We start from the raw sequence: 17,123 nt of genomic DNA on the forward strand, positions 1-17,123 counted from the left end.
GATTTGCTGTCACAAAAAAGTTGCATGGGAAGATGAACAAGGACACACAGATCTTGGAGAAGACCCTGAAGCCAGAGAAGTTCAAAAATACCATGGGCCATAGCCCTAAACTCATCTTCTGTACTAGAACGAGCAACCACTGCCTGCTTCTTGCCTTGCCAAGTAACAAGGTTTCCACTAACCAGAGTACAATATCCGAAGGTGGATCATCTGTCGTCAGGTGAACAAGCCCAATTAGCATCAGTGTAAGCTTAAATGCGTAGATGATCATGAGAAGAAAAAAGAACCCCTTGACCAGGCGCAGACTTTTTTTTTGGGTGAATAAAGAATTCATTACCAAGGAAAAAGAGAAAAACAACAAGAGCCCCCAAGGGGGGAAACAACAGCCCACGGCTACATAAAGCTATCAGCTAGAGGCTGCTGAAGCAGAAAAAGAAACATTTAGGACACCCTAGGAGACAACAATAAGCCTGTTCCTTGGGGTGTCAGCACAAAAAGAGGGGGGAGCTGACAACAGTTTGGAGGAAATTTTGAAGGAAATGGAATCCCAAATCTGATGAAAAGACCAAGAATTGGAGGTCCATTTCCTAATATTTCTCTCCATCCATATATGGTTGATGGCAGCACAAAAAGCCAACTTCCCAACCGTGTCACAAATAGAGTTGCCTCCAAAGGTCATATCTACCCAAATCCATTCTCTAGAGAAAGGCAGGATTCTTCTTTGGGTAGGCCAGCACTTAGAAAGGATACCCTTCCAGATGGCATTAGAGGTAGGGCATTCAAAGAACAGATGATCAGAGTCTTCAATGTTGTTCCAACAAAGGCAGCAAGAACTGGAAACTTGGATGTAGCGTCTGAGCAGGAAAGCTTGACTTTAGGTACCTCAAGATCCTATAAACAACTTCCAAGTGTCCAAAGTATGGATCATGCATGTATTGACTAACCATACTAACAGCAAATGTAATGTCTGGCCTAGTGTGAGAGAAATAAATTAATTTCGCAACCAATCTTTGATATCCCCCTTTCTCCATAGGTTTACCATCCTTCTGCTTAAGATGAAAATTTGCCTTGAGGGGTATCTGCAGTTTTGTACCCTAACATCCCAATGTCGGACAAAAGGTCGAGTGTATACTCCCGTTGAGAAAGGAAGATACCTCGATTGGATCGTGCAACCTCAATCCCAAGGAAGTACCATAGTTTTCCCAGATCTTTAATCTCAAATACAGTACCAAGGAAAGTCTTCAACCGGGCTATTTCACTAATGTCACGATGTCATCGACATATACAATAAGAACAGTAATCAGCACACCATTCTTCTTGATGAACAGAGTATTATCAACAATACTCTGTAACATAGTTCTAAAACTCGCCCAGATCTCGGCGATATCTCGGAAAACTCGAGAATCTCGAGCTTCTCGAGGCAAGTTTACATATGAGACACAGAATATGCACAAACTCGAATATCTCGACCGAAATTTTGGTACTTTGTACTGTCTCGCCGGAATTTTGGAAAATGTTACATTCCACACTATAAAAAAGCACCAACTCGAGAGCACACTTTGAAATTTCGAAGTAATTCGACAGAGAAGGAAGAAAACCTTGTTTCTTGACTTTTTGACCACATCATCACTTAATACAACTAGGATACACCACTGGGGGTTGCCACATCACTACAAAGAGGTCGATTGTATTGTTGGGAGTTGGATCATGGAAGACTAGTGAAGTAGGGTGTCTATGACTAATGTATTTGTTGTAATATGGGTTCAAGGGTAAAATTTTCCTAGGGGTAATTATGTCCTTGTACCTATTCCAGAATGTTTTTCTTTACATTATAAATAAAGATGGTTGTAGTTACTGTGACTCAAGCCAATATTCACGGAATTCAACATGGTATCAAAGCCAAAAATATTCCAGGAATATGGAATATAAGTTTTTTTTTTCCTTTTTTTCTCTCTTTCTCTTCTTTGTAATTCTGCCCTAAGAACATCACCGCCAGCCACCACCACCCTCCCCCAGTCTCCGCCAGCCACTGCCAACCTCCTACAACCTTCCGCTAACCCTCCACCACTACCGCCAGGCCTTCCGCTATCTTTCCCCAACCCTCCACCACCTCTTACACCCTTTCGCCACCACCGCCAGCCCCTTCTAGCTTTCCTGCAGACCTCTCTCCTCCCCTCTTTCTCATGAGAGGTCTACTCTCTTTTGACGTCTTTTTTTTCCCCATCCTTGGTGGTGAATTGACTCCCACCAAGGGTTGTTTTTCCCCCTCCTTATGATCTGATTTTTTTGGAGGATTTGTTTCTATTTCTGTTTCTTTACTAGCTACCATGCCTGACGTTCCGGAGATCACTTCTGCTTCCTTTGGCCCTGATGGTTCATTGCAACGTGACTTACTTCCGTTTTCGATGAACCCTATCAAATTAAATGGCAGCAACTATCTCTTGTGGTCTCGTTGTTACTTGTTCGCAATTGGTTCCTGTGGTCTCTCTGGCTACATCACGGCCACTACTGTCAGGCTGGTCCTACGAAGGATCGATAGATTAATTTTAATTTCGTGGTCATATCCTATCCTGTTATTCGATAGACCAAGAAATTGTTGGGCGTTACCTTCTCCTTGATACGGCTGCCAAAATATAGAAGACAGCCCAGGACACCTATTCTCAGGTCGGGAATGCCGCTCACTGCTATGAGCTTCGTTATAAGATCCACTCTACCAAGCAGTTGGAGTTGTCCCTTTCTCAATATTATAATAAAATGTGCACTATGTGGCAGTAGTTGGATTTTCTGGGCACCTTCACTGCAACCTATGATGTTGATGAAACAACTTTCCGGAAGTGGGAAGATGGTTTGCGTGTCTTTGATTTTTTGGCTGGCCTCAATATTGAGTTTGATCAAATCCGGGCCAATATTCTGAATTGTGATCCTCTACCAACTCTTGAGCAGGCCTATGCGATTCTTTCAACTAAAGACAGTAGGCGTACAACCATGGTTACTCCTGTTACTCGAGAATGATCGACCCTTCTTTTTGGTTCCCAATCTTCTTCCCGAGGGAATAATTCCTGTACTGTTGTTAGTGATCGGACATCTGGTGATCGGCCCCTATTAAGTGTGATCATTGTGGGAATGAAGTGCACACAAAGGACCGATGTTGGAAGCTTCATGGTCGCCCTGCAGATACTCGTGGGCGTGGGAAGGGTGGTTCCAATCGGCCCACCAATACCCATGCCAGTCAGGCCTCTACAAAAGAGCAGCCCGACCGATCTCTTTCCCATGTTGTAGCTGAACTGCAAAATCTCCTGGATATGATGACTCGATTGGACACGTCTTCTTCGGCATCTATATCTACTTCATTGGCTGCTTTGGCATCTGTTTCTACTTCATTGGCTGCTTCGGCTATTTCTCTGCCTTCCAATCACATTACCACTTCTTCCACAGGTATTCCATTTGGTGGGAGCTGCACCTCAATCATACCCGATTCTTGGGTTATTGACTCAGGGGCAACCGACCATATGACAGGTTCTTCCTCTCCTTTTTCAAATATTCCCCTTTTGCTGGTCATAATAAGGTTCGTGTTGCTGATGGGTCTCTTTCTCCTATCTCGGGAAAACGATCCGTGTAGTGCACTTCCTCTCTTTGCCTTTCATTTGTGTTATATGTCCCTAAATTCTCTACTAATTTGCTTTCCATTAGTAGCTTAACCAAGGATTTAAACTGTAAAGTGACATTTTTTCCGAACCATTATTTATTCCAGGACTTGGAAATGGGCAGTACGATTGCATATGGTGAGGTGGTTGGTGGTTTGTAAGTGCTTGATAGTTCACGGGCAGCTTTGGCATCCCATCATGCGTCTTCTGATTTTGATTCTGCAGTATTTGAGTTGAATAATTGGCATTGTCGTTTGGGTCATCCACCGTTGGGTGTTTTATACTAGTTCTATTTCCTAGTTTATTGAAAGGTTGTATTCCGAATAATTTTTCTTGTGATGCTTGCACTTTGGCAAAGCACTAGAAGTGTTTATCCTATTTCTGATAATAGAAGTATGAGTCCATTTAGTTTAATACACTCTGATGTGTGGGGCCTTGCCCAGTGTGTTTCTACTTCTGGATTTCGATGGTTTGTCACCTTCATTGACTATTATAGTCGGACCACTTGGGTCTATTTGATGCATAGTAAGAGTGACATCTTCACTTGTTTCACCCTATTTCATAAGATGGTCTAGACCCAGTTCGATGCCAAGGTGAAAATTCTCTGGTCGGACAATGGAAAAGAATACATGGATGGTGCCTTTCACTCCTATTTGGATACCCATGGGATAATTCATCAAACTTCTTGTATGGATGCCCCTGCTCAAAATGGAGTTGCTGAATGCAAGAACCGACAGTTGTTGTAAGTTGCTATCGGATGCCCCTGCTCAAACTTCTGTGGGTGGTACTACTATCGGCACCATTACTTGTGAGCATTGTCATAAGCCTTATCACACCAAGAACAAATGTTGGAAACTTCATGGGAAGCCCGCTGACTTTGAGGCTAAACGGGCTGCCAAGCGAAAACCAAGGCCAATCACTCTGAGTCTATCACTGCAGCCCCTACTACTGATACTGGCCTATCTCAGGAGGATTTACAAGCATGCCTACATGTGCTAACGTCTTCCACTACTGCTGCCTCTACTACACCAGCTACTGCTACTTTGTCTACTCCCTCAAGTTCACACTTTGCTCGGTCAGGTATTTCGTTTGGTGGCCATTGTGCCTTTGTAGCTTCCCATCCTTGGATCATTGATTCTGAAGTTACAGATCACATGACCAGGTCCTCTAGCCTCTTCCATCGTTATTCTCCTACCTCTGGGAAAGACAAAGTCAAGGTGGCTGATGGTTCCCTTTCCTCCATTTCTGGAAAAGGAATCATTAACTGCACTCCTTCCCTTCCTTTGTCTAATGTTTTACATATTCCAAATTTTACTACTAACCTTCTTCCTATTAGTAGTATAACTCGTGATCTTAACTGCAAAGTAACATTTTTTCCTTCCCATTATGTTTTTCAGGATCTGGACTCCGGGAAGACGATTGGATTGGGTAAAGTGCATGGTGGCCTATACCTGCTTGATGATGGACGTCTCACTCCACCTCCATTACTACCACTACATCAGAATTCCTTAGTATATTCTGAAATTTATCAGTGGTACTCTAGATTAGGTCACCCCCCCCCCCCTTAGGCATCATAGCATCTTTATTTCCTACTTCGGTCAAACATTGTGATAAGACCGATTTCTTTTGTGAGTCTTGTGTTCTGGCCAAACAGACACATTCAACTTATTCTATTTCTAATAAAAGGAGTTCTTCACTTTTTCAATTAGTACATTTTGATGTCGTAAGACTTCGGTTTCTGGTCACGGTTGGTTTGTCTCCTTTATTGATTGTCATTCTAGACACACATGGGTTTATCTTTTACACACCAAAAGTCAAGTTTTTTCTTGTTTTCAGCATTTCCATAACATGGTCAAAACTCAGTTCAATGCTACTCTCAAAGTCTTGAGAAATGATAATGGGACTGACTATACAGAGACTCAATTTCAGAAGATAATGGGATTGTTCATCCGACAAGTTGTGTTGATACTTGATACCCCAGCCCAAAATGGTGTGGCTGAAAGGAAGAACCGACACTTGTTGGAAGTGGCCAGGGCATTTATGTTTTCGCGCCATGTTCCCTCCCAATATTGGGGGGATGCTATTCTTACTACAACCTATCTTATTAATCGGTTGCCTTCCCGTGTTCTTGACTCCCGCAGTCCGGTCGATATTTTACATGGAAATTCCACCTTTGTAGTTCCTCCCAAAGTTTTTGGTTGTGTGTGTTATGCCAAAGACACTAAACCTCATGGCAAATTTGATCCTCGTGGGTTAAGTTGTATTTTTTTGGGTTACTCTCCAACCCAGAAAGGTTTAAGTGTTACCACCCTCCTTCTCGTCGTACTTTGGTCAGTATGGATGTGGTCTTTCATGAAAGTCTTGCGTATTATCAGTCTACACATCTTTAGGGGGAGAATTCTAGTTCCAGTGAAGATGTGCTTGTGTTTCCTCCCCTTGAAATTTCTCCTTTGGCTGCTGCCCAGCTTCCTATCGCTGCTGCCCAGCCTCCTACCGTTGCTGTCCATACTCCTTTGGCTGCTGCCCAGCCTCCTTTGGCGGCTGACCCTTCATCTGTAGGGGCTCCTTTATAGGGGGAGTGTGTAGGAAATAATGGTGGCAATGATCATTGTCAAGGGGAGTTGACTCTAGTCCAAAGAACCATTAGTGAATTTCAGAAGAGAATTGACAACTCTAATATCATCACCTACAAGAGACACCCCGACAGAGGGCAGCATCAATCCACTGTGGCACCAATACCTATCCAATTGCCGAACCAGGAGTCAGATCCTCCTCCTTGTGGTGAGACCTCTCCTTCCGATCTACCTATTGCTCATCGAAAAGGTACTAGGACTTGCACCCTGCATCCCATTTCTCGCTTTATTTCTTATAGTTATCTTTCTCCATCTTTTCGTGCATTTGTGTCCTCTCTTTCTTCTATTTTATTCCTAAAAACTGGCAGGAAGCATATACAGATAGAAAGTGGAAGGCAGCTATGTTGGAAGAAATGAGAGCTTTAGAAAAAAATAACACTTGGGATCTTGTAACCCTCCCTCCAGGAAAAAAACCAGTGGGATGTAAATGGGTGTTTGTGGTCAAACAAAAGATTGATGCGTCTGTGGATCGGTATAAGGCACGTTTGGTTGCAAAGGGTTTCACCCAAACATATGGGATTGACTATCAGGAGACTTTTGCCCCCTGTTGCAAAATTGAATACAGTTTGGGTTTTTCTATCGTGTGCAGTTAATCTTGGATGGGATTTACAATAGTTGGATGTGAAGAATGCCTTCCTAAATGGGGAACTTTGTGAGGAGGTATACATGGATATTCCACCAGGTTTTTCTTCTGACAATAATAAAGGCAAGGTGTGCAAATTAAAGCGAGCATTGTATGGGCTGAGCAGTCACCTCGAGCATGGTTTGGTTGGTTCCACAAGGCAATGACATCCGTTGGCTACAAGCAAAGTAATGCTGATCATACTCTCTTTATAAAGAGGGCTGATGAGAAGGTTACTGTTCTTATAGTGTATGTGGATGACATTGTGGTTACAGGCAATGATGGGGATGTAATCAGCAGGTTGAAGAGGTTTCTTAGGCAGTAATTCGAGATTAAAGATCTAGGGCCACTACGGTACTTTCTTGGGATTGAGGTTGCCAGATCTTCTAAAAGCATCTTTCTCTCCCAAAGGAAGTATGTCCTAGACTTATTGGCTGAAACTAGTCATTTAGGATGTCACCCTTCAGATACTCCTATGAAGGCTACTGTTCATCTCAAAGAAAAGGAGGGTGAACCTATTGATAAAGGCCGGTACCAACGCCTAGTGGGAAAGTTGATTTATCTCTCACACACTCGTCCAGATATTGCTGTTGCTGTGAGTACTGTGAGTCAGTTCATGCATGATCCGTATTCTTCTCACATGGAGGCTGTTATTCGGATTCTCCACTACTTGAGGTCAGCTCCTGGAAAAGGCATTCTTCTGTCTCCTAATGGGAACCTACGGGTAGAGGCGTATACCGATGCTGACTGGGCTGGTTCTGCAGATCGGAAGTCTATCTCTGGGTACTGTTCTTTTGTAGGAGGCAATTTGGTCACTTGGCGTAGCAAGAAGCAGAATATGGTGGCTCGTTCTAGTGCTGAAGCCGAGTTTCGAGCTATGGCACAGGGCATTTGTGAGTTACTTTGGTTGAAAGGCTTGCTGCAAGATCTTGGTGTTCCTATTCATCTTCCGATGATGTTGTACTGTGATAACAAAGCTGCAATCAGCATTGCACACAACCCGGTACAGCATGATCGCACTAAACATGTTGAAGTGGACAGGCATTTCATCAAGGAAAAGCTGGAAGAAGGGTTGATTTGTGTCCCTTTGTAAAGTCTACTGATCAGGTTGCTAATATCTTTACTAAGGGATTATCTGGGAAATTGTTCCATCCCATTCTAGTCAAGTTGGGCATGATTGATATATTTGCACCAACTTGAGGGGGAGTGTTAAATTATGTACACCAGAATACCCTCATGGTATTCTGGTCTTTTGGGTGTTTTATTTATTCTTTATTTATGTATTTATGACCAATGGTAGAAATGTAATTAGGGCTGTGACACTGTTCACGTGAACAGTATCGTGAACAGTGTTTCCTCTTGTAATCTCTTTTATTATTATAAATAGAGAGCTTGACTGATCTCATTGATTCAAGCATTATTCCACAAACCTGTTTTGTTAACAGTATCCTAGGGTCTTCCTCTCTCCATTTGCAGCCTAGTTAGCTCTAGGCTTTCTTGTTCTCTCTTTTCTTTGGTTTGATTGCCCTCAGGCCTGTATATTCCTCCTTCTTTCTTCGTAATATAATTCTTATTCATCCAAAAAAAAAAAAAACTTGGTCTATTACAATTTGAACCACTGGCCCAACATGTATAAAACCCATCCCAAGGCTTATGTCCACGAAAATAAGCCCACATCAGTGATTTATTTGCATCATTTGTTTGATAACAATGACTGTAGAAAATAACAAATCCTAGCCTCCCCTTATTTCCTCTCCTCCTTTAAAAAGAATCAAAATAAATAAAAAAGAAGAATGGGAAAAGATAAGTCATGCCCTAATCCATAGCATTCCAAATGATCTTAACAGAACTCCATATACCATCCCTTTTCAGTTTCCATAAGTTATGGATGAACTTCCATTATATTTTTCCATAAAACCCTGGATTAGGACAATTTGTTTACTATTCATTACAGTGATGAAAATCAGCAGTAAAATTTCGTTGTATTGTATAGCTTGTGTGTGTTACCTAAAAACTTTACAAAACAATTGTGTGTGACCTCAAATTTTACATTACAATTTAAAGAATTGAATTTACCTTTTTGCTCAATTTTGTCATTTAATGATTAATGACTTCTGAATTTCAGGTTGTCTTGGGCACAAAAACGTCAGGATGCTTCCTTTCTCCCAGGTATGTGATACCTTGTTAAGTATTACTACAAAGATGACATTTTTGTTTTGTTAGGTTTTCCTCAGAAATTTAGATTTTTCTTTCCGGGGTGCTCATAAGATGAACCCCACATTGGAATTCCTTTCCCCTCCCCCCTTCTAGGGCAGCATCCCAGCAACAAATTGTTCAACTGATCCTTTGGGATTGTTCTGCAAGTTGAAGAACAGATTCCACAATTGAATGAAATACATTAGATGGTTTTGTACTTTTGTAGGTGTATCACAATATTTTTTGAATAGGATATATAGGGCAGATATGTCAAAATCTGGGTCCCAGACTCCTGTGTTTCTACTGATCATAACTGGGAAGAACAGAATATTTTTTTGTTTGAGATAAGCAACAACAAATAGTCGTTCGTTCGAGTCATGAAACAGCCTCTCCGCAAAGCGGGGGTAAACTGCGTACATTATGACCCTCCCCAGACCCTGCAGTGGCAGGAGCCTCATGCACTGGGTACGCCGCTTTTATTTAGATAAGCAACAACAACGAAGAAATTCATTAGGGTGAAAGTAGAAAAAAAGATACAATACAAGAGGGGCTAAGACAAAGGATACCCAACAGGAGGATTAACTAGGGTGGAAAAATTCTCTCCCCAACTAACCCCAAAAAATCATGACACCAAACAAGAACTGTGCACCCCGCCCCAACACAAACAGAAAACCCACCTTCAAACACCCAGTCTTAAACTGCCCCAAGAAAAAAGACAATATTGATTTTGGGGGAGAGAGAAAGAAAACCGTATCTAAATCTTATTCCCACTCCAGATTAGGATTTTCTGTCCCTTTCTCAGTACAATTTCATACACCCTCATATCTTCTTTCTCTCTTGGAGGTCCTAATGTGTCCTCTGTGGTCCGCACCTCACCAACTGAGCTTCTAAGCAACAAACTCTCCTTGATTTTTTTTTTTTTTTTTCCCATTTGTTTTTTAGACATCCAAGGAAGGGTAGGAGCAGCACAAACTCCAAAACCAATCTGGTGTTCAGATATCACTGTCCATTAAAAGGGGGGGAAAAAGGTTAGATTGAATTTAACACAAGAATTAAACCATTCAATGGACTTTTGACCCCTTTTTAGCCTGATTTTAGGCCCCAATTTTTGCCTGCCTGGCACCACGAAATTTCTCTATCTTGGGCCCAAGACTGGGGCAGCATAAGGCAATGTCTAGAATCAAACAGCTCATCTACATCTATCTCTAGCTCCACATGGATTCTAGTTGCACCACTACTGTAATTGGTGATATTACCAAGTATCTAGATTTCATTTTGATTGGATTATTATTTCCTTGCATTTTCTCTCCCTTTCTTTGGGTGATATAGTAGATAAATTTTGCTAACCAGATGAAACACAGTACAATCTGTATAGTGTATTCAGCGGAAGCGAATTCGAATTGATGCAACCAATAGGAGAAACCATTTGATCTTATAACGAAACTTAGGGTTTCAATCGTTACTTGAAACATCACAAGCGCAAAGTCTCCACACGATCTTAATCCTTTTGCAATGAGTCCCACGCACACGTACAACTTTATGCTCCCTAGAATGCGAGCTCCTCCACAATCAATTAGGTTTTTCCCAAAACCCTGATCACAGACTGGTAGAGGAGAGAGCACTGATTCACTGGAGAGGATGGAAAACCTCAACTATTGTGTTGAACAATTATGAGAGCATGTACTACAGTTTTCACAGCATATCTATATATAGTGTAAAACCTTAGTACTAAGTGATGGGGTAATTAGCAAATTACCCCCGGGTTTTCCTTGTAGGAATCAGAATTGAATTCCTTTTCCAACATATACTACAATAACAAAGGCCAAAGAGGCACTAAATAGTAGGATACAGAGCTAGGTACAAAGATTTTCTCGAGACAACAACCATAATAACTCATCAGCCAAGAAGTGGCTGAATGCATTCTCCATGAAAACATAGTTACCACAAACACTATCAGGGTTAATGATGTTGAGGAAGAAGCAGCTTATTTGTGGAGAAAAGGGACAGATCTATACCTGAACAATAGCAAACCCATTTGAGAACCTGATCTCTTCTTCTTCTTATCCTCTCTCCTGGCTGCTGAAATACTGTATTAGGCCAGTTCTACCCAAGTTGAAAATTGATGGGTAGAAGTGCAGTAAATATGGACTACTAGAAAGTGCACTGTATGCTTTATTTTAGACGTGGGCTTTACTTTGGACATGAAATGACTCTTTTATCCTTTCCCCTTACCCTTAACACAAACCGATCGTCTTCCCCAAACCTCACCACCCTGTCTCCGGCGAAGAAGCGAACAAGCCCTGTTCCTCTGTTCTGGCGCATTCTCTCACGCTGAATCTAAGCGGCCTAGAAGAAGATCCGGTTTCTTTCCCATCACCATATAGTATCTCCTCTCCGCCATCTCCCTGCACTCTCCTAAGATCTGTTCCCTAAGCTTGTTGAACCCTTCCATGGAGTCCGTGAGTTTCTTCCTGAGGCTGCTCACCACGGATGTTCGTGTGCGATCAGAGGAGCTTCCAGGCCCACAGCCTGGTAGGCTTCGATTGGCTGCATTGGCTCAGTCTAGGGCTTTGAGTCTGACCTTGATGAGTTTGGCCTTTTTTAGGGCTATGGAGATGTCAGACTTGGCGTTGTGAAGGGTTTTGCTCTTCTCTCTTCTTTAATGGAGAGATTAAATTCAGAAGAAGAAAAAGGAATCGAGCACTCCAGTAGCCATGGCTGCCACATCCCTGTGATCCCAGGTAATCCCGAAACCCCCCCGCCTCCAATATCCATGGCTGCACCTCCATCTTCTTCCTCACTGCTCGATTCTTCTTCCATCTTCTTCTTCGTTCAGCTTTCTTCACAAAAAAAAAAAAACCGGCGAGAGAGAGAAAAAGAGGTAAGAGAAGAGGGTTTGCTGCTGGTTCTTCGGTTTCACCATCAAGCTCGTGTCTGATGTTATCAAAGCCCTTTCATTCAAGATTTCAGTCAAGATATCAAAATTGGAAATCATTCTGCGAAGCGGTGTTCGAATCACATTTCGGCGGAGAATCTTGCCCTTCGATCAATAGAGTTCACTGGGGAATCGCTCTACAGACGTTTTCCACTGGGGAATGAATAGAGTTCATTGGGGAACGCCGGTTCTGCTTTCGCCGGTGGGAGAGTAAGGGAAACTAAAGGGGTCAGGGGGAAGAGGAGAGAATTGCAGAGCTGGAGAGGGAGAAGAAGGTCGGTTGCCAGAGTGGGGGAGAAGACTCAGACGCATAAGGGTATAAGAGTTATTTGATGTCTAAAGAAGGGGAGGAGACTCAGACACATGAGAGTATAAGAGTCATTTCATGTCTAAAGTATACTCCACATCATCACTTAACGTTGAGTTGTTAAGGGACGGCCAATTTTGTACTTTTTTATAAATAGGAGGGGTATACAAGTGCAATTTTTGAAACTTCAGGTTGAGTAGTGCTTTAGGCAAAGTATAGGGGGTGTACGCATAATTTTCCCTTTTAAGAATTTGACTATTAACTGATGATTTAAGAGGGAAGTGTAGTATTTTGATTAGGGATTGAGGCTGGAGAGCATAAAATTGGTGTAACAGTAATGGGGTGCTAACTTAACTAAGGATTAGGGTTAGAAAACCTCAATAAACCCAGAATCACAGGAAGGTAGGAACCAAACCAGCAGGATAGAAATTCAATAACTTTATTAGAACAGGCCTAATTAGGTTAATACCTTGGTCGATTGATCTATTTGACAAGGAGATCAAACCATCAAAGTTGGACAGTAATTCAATGGCTAGATTTAGAGATATGGAAAGGGTAGACTAGCACTAGGAGAATTGAAACTTCAGAAAAAAACAAAATTCGATGGCAGGGTTTTAATGGTTCAAAACAGAGCACTACTCATAATCTGATTTAATAAATAAACAGAATATAAGGACTTAACAGCAGCATGAAATCTGATTTAGGAATTCAGATTCAGAAAACTGAATTTTGAAGAAGTTGAGTGCCTATAGAAAATCTGAAATTGATATGGCATTTAGGATTTTAAAACATAAATTAAAGTAGAACCTGGGGCTAGAAACCAGAACATAAAACTGAGGATAAACAAGTCGGAAACCTAATTAACAGTATATCAGTAGGTCAAATTAAAATTAAGAAAGAAAGAGAAATATCATGTGAAGGTTGAAGGAAAGGTTCAGAATTGACCTGTTTTAATTGGAGTAGAGGGAAGATAGATAAGAGAGGATGACAATCGGCTATCCACCTGATTACCATCTGAATCCACAGCAGAAAACAACTATTGAATCCACAACAGTCCACTCTGAGTCCACAGAAGTTCCAACCCTGTTGTGGTTAGATGAGCTTGGAAGAGTTTGAATCTTGAAAATTTTGAAGCATTCAACCCATTTCCCCAATTTTTACCATTTTGATTCATTTTCCCAAATTTCAACCCTTTAAACTCATTTGACTTAAAGTTTGGTATTTTATATGAAAGAATAATTCAATATTTCAACAGAAATTTTGACATTTCAATTATTTCAGTGAAATAATGCATTATTTGTATTTCTCAAGTGGTTTCATTTTGAGGCCCAGTTTCGTATAATTTTGACTATTTTCAGTCAAATTTCGAACACTGGATTCCTTTTGATCTTGATAACTAAGAAATAAATAAGGTATTAGGGATAGAGAGGTAGAATAGAGTGGCAACAGAGATCAGCAAGGATGGCGCAGCGATGTGGGTCACGGCAGAGAACGGCCATAGAACTAAAATTCGCGAGATCTCGATTTTTCAAGACCTCGAGGCGAGATCTCATGCGATACGAAAAAGTACCCCAACTCGAGCGAGACAAACTCCTTTATATGAGTGCCAAATCTCGAGATCTAGGCAAGATCTTGGTGGGAAATCTTGGTAAACAGACATCTATCTATGCAAACCTTGGTATACAGACACTTATTTATGCCAGAAACCAGGACAGACACTTATTTATGCCTAATATCATTTAAGTAAATGTATTTGTATTTCATTTATTTAAGATATTATTCATAAATAAGCGATTACCCCCCTATTTGAATCCAATAAAAATAGTTAAAAAATCAACTTCCAAAAGGAAAAAAGGTCAACCCCCAAGTTCAAGAACAAAAACTGGATTTTCCGCGGTAGGTGCAATTTTCAACTTTCAAATGCTGGGGTTTTCTCAAATATAAAAATTCCTTAAACCTTAATATGGTAAAACATTGCTGAAAACCAAAAGTGCGGTAAAATATTCATTTGTTTTGATGTCCAAAAAAATATTTTCATTAAAGCGATTTTGACAGCATTTGCGCACACCAAATTAAGTTTGACCAGTACATAACTCCTTCAATATAAATCAGATTTAAGCAATATTGGACTTGTGGGAAAGCTTTGTTTTGAAAGAAAAAAACATACCCCAACTACGAGATCTCGAGCCAACTCAGTTTTTTCCGAGGTCGAAACCCAAGCTTTAGTTCCTTGACAACGGCATGACGACGTGGGTTGCGACGGCACCAGCGAGAAGGCTGATAACAGGTGGTGTGGCGACGAGGGTCGCAGTAGACAGATGGCATGTCGACTAGAAGTCACGGCAGCACCAGCGATAGGAGCCGACGAACAGGTGGCGCGACAACGTGGGTCGCGGCGATAGGTGGTTGTTGTTGCAGCACGAGAGAAGCGACACGAGAGAAGCGCCGAGAGAGGTCGCGACTCACGGCAGGAAGGATGCGGCAACAGGTGGTCTCGGCGGCAGAGAGGTCACGACTCACGGCAGGAAGGGGCGTGGCAAGAGGTTGCGATGGAGAGAGAGGCGCAGCAAGAGATCACGGTGGAGTTACAAAAGGCGAACAAAAAGTTTGTCGTGGTAGCGGAAGGATGCGCTGTGATTTAGGTGCAATGAAGGATAAAGCTAGAGGCACATGGTTCAAAAGTTGTCTTCCATGCTAGACGAGGAGATAGTTGCCTCCAACAGGGGGGGCTATGGTGGTAGAGGAGCACGAAGAACAAGAAAACTCTCTAGGGTTTTGGGCTCTGATACCAAGTTTGGAATCAGAGAATGAGAATGATGTGACTTGTCATTAATGACAGAGGTCCACTTTATTTATAATGACGATTACAACCAAAGGGCAAAATAGTAAAAGAGGGAAAAATAATAAAACCCTAAAGTAACCTAAGGTAAAGCGTTAATAATCCAATCCCACGGTTCTCAACAATATTTCATCAAGAAAAAAAAGCCTTACAACCAAATATATAAAAATAAAGAATCCTATGAAATATAAACCACTCTCCACTAGGAAACTAACTCAACAAGGAAACTAAAGCAACTAGGAAACTTGATGTAGGAAAACTATCTTTTAGTAAAATAACTCTATTTAAAAACCCCATAAAAAATTAATTAAAATTACAAAAAATCCCAATCACATGCCTGGCCTGGTTTGGGTAAAAATTGGTTCAATAAGGAACGAAGTCCTTTTCCTCTTTTCTATGACCTGCATCAGAATTTTTTATGGATACATATCTAAGCATAATACAAATGTATGAATGATTATAGATGTATAAAAAAATTCCCCAAAATGGTAGTTCGACTTCACACCTTATTTTGCTAGTGTACAATGTAGGTACTGTGTCCTTTCAAACATACAAGTTGCCGTACATAGTTGAATATTAACATCAAGTTATTATACTGTCACCCTTACATTTTGATGCCAAAAACTCCTAATGTGTTTAATATAGAAATACATTGGCCTATCTCACCCAGTTTTTTTTTTTTTTGGGAAAATTGGTTCAAGAAACCTAGGGGTTTTAAGATCAAATCTTGCAAAAATCCCCCAAACTTTCAGAATATGATGTGGATCTCATGTGAACAGTCAAATATTGCTTAAATCTACCACATAAATTGAACCAAGATAAGTTTTAGGGAGTTACCTCTTTCTTGAAGATTCAATTCAATTGTGTGCAAAGATCATGAATCTCCTTTTAATTTTGTCGTGGGAGCTTAGATGAGTATGGAAGATATTTGACTCATTTCCCCAATTTCGATCATTTCGACTTGAAATTTGGCAGTTTATATGAAAGAATGTATGTTTTGATCACTTCAACCAAAGTTGTGACTTCCACAATTTGTTTCATTTATTTTGTTAACGTGTCAGATACTTGTATTTCAAATATGATTTCATTTCAAGGTCTTGGGAAACTGAAATAATTTGCAAAAGTTTGACCATTTTGATTAAATTTTGAAACTCGGCCTATTACAAATGTAATAAGAAGGCCCAAACCATATGAAAGCCATCCTCTATGTCTGAGACTGAAAAATAACCTCCTGCTTTGACTTGTAGGCTGGCCCAAGAGTTAGAATAACCCTAAGACCTCTTGTGGGGGAATTGGCATTGAGAAGTGCCTGACTAGATATGATTAAACAACTTGATTATGCCTAAATTTTTAATATTTCATACTATTGAATCTTAGGTCTTGCAGATCTTTTTGCTAATGTCAGTTATTGAATACCGTTTGCTTGTTAACTATCAGGTCCTCAGATGGTTTTCTTCATACTAAATGTGATTGAAGTGATTGGCTTGCTAATGACATTCAAACCATTTCTTGCTCTACCAAGCACTAGACTGCAATGAAACCAATCATATCTCAGGCTGCAGCAATCATCAGGGTAAATCATCCTTTTTGCATATGACTAAGACTTTCTTAGCTGTGCCCCTGCCACAAATGAGCCAAAGCCCATATCTATGTGGATATCAATATATCGATCATGTCTCTGTTACAAGACGGCAATTATAAATAGAAATTATTTGAATAAAATACATGCCCAATCCATTCGATGTAGTTGAATTTTGGGTTGTCCGGTCAAGTAATGGAAACTCAATGGAATTCATAACTGTCATTGTTGGGATGGATTAAGGATTTTGTTGTCATTATTAATACAAAGATGGTATGCATTATTGATCACAGCATTTATCAAAAAACAAAGAGGGACAAGGTCATATTGTTTTGTCTGCTTACAAGTATTCTGTATTTTATATGTGA

General features: G+C 40.8%; 1 protein-coding gene across 1 annotated transcript in view; it reads left to right on the top strand.

Annotated features, from left to right (window-relative positions):
- Positions 1–16,898, top strand: part of LOC122644160 (protein ZINC INDUCED FACILITATOR-LIKE 1-like) — a 114,097-nt gene extending 97,199 nt beyond the window's left edge. The window contains exons 16-17 of the mRNA XM_043837776.1: positions 9,025–9,068; positions 16,614–16,898. Of these exons, the coding sequence (XP_043693711.1) occupies positions 9,025–9,068; positions 16,614–16,714 (145 nt within the window). The 3' untranslated portion in view covers positions 16,715–16,898. The remainder of the gene's footprint in view (positions 1–9,024; positions 9,069–16,613) is intronic.
- The last annotated feature ends 225 nt before the right edge of the window (positions 16,899–17,123 follow it).

The sequence above is a fragment of the Telopea speciosissima genome, chromosome 10, assembly GCF_018873765.1.
Source record: "Telopea speciosissima isolate NSW1024214 ecotype Mountain lineage chromosome 10, Tspe_v1, whole genome shotgun sequence".
In the NCBI taxonomy this organism is placed as follows: domain Eukaryota; kingdom Viridiplantae; phylum Streptophyta; class Magnoliopsida; order Proteales; family Proteaceae; genus Telopea; species Telopea speciosissima.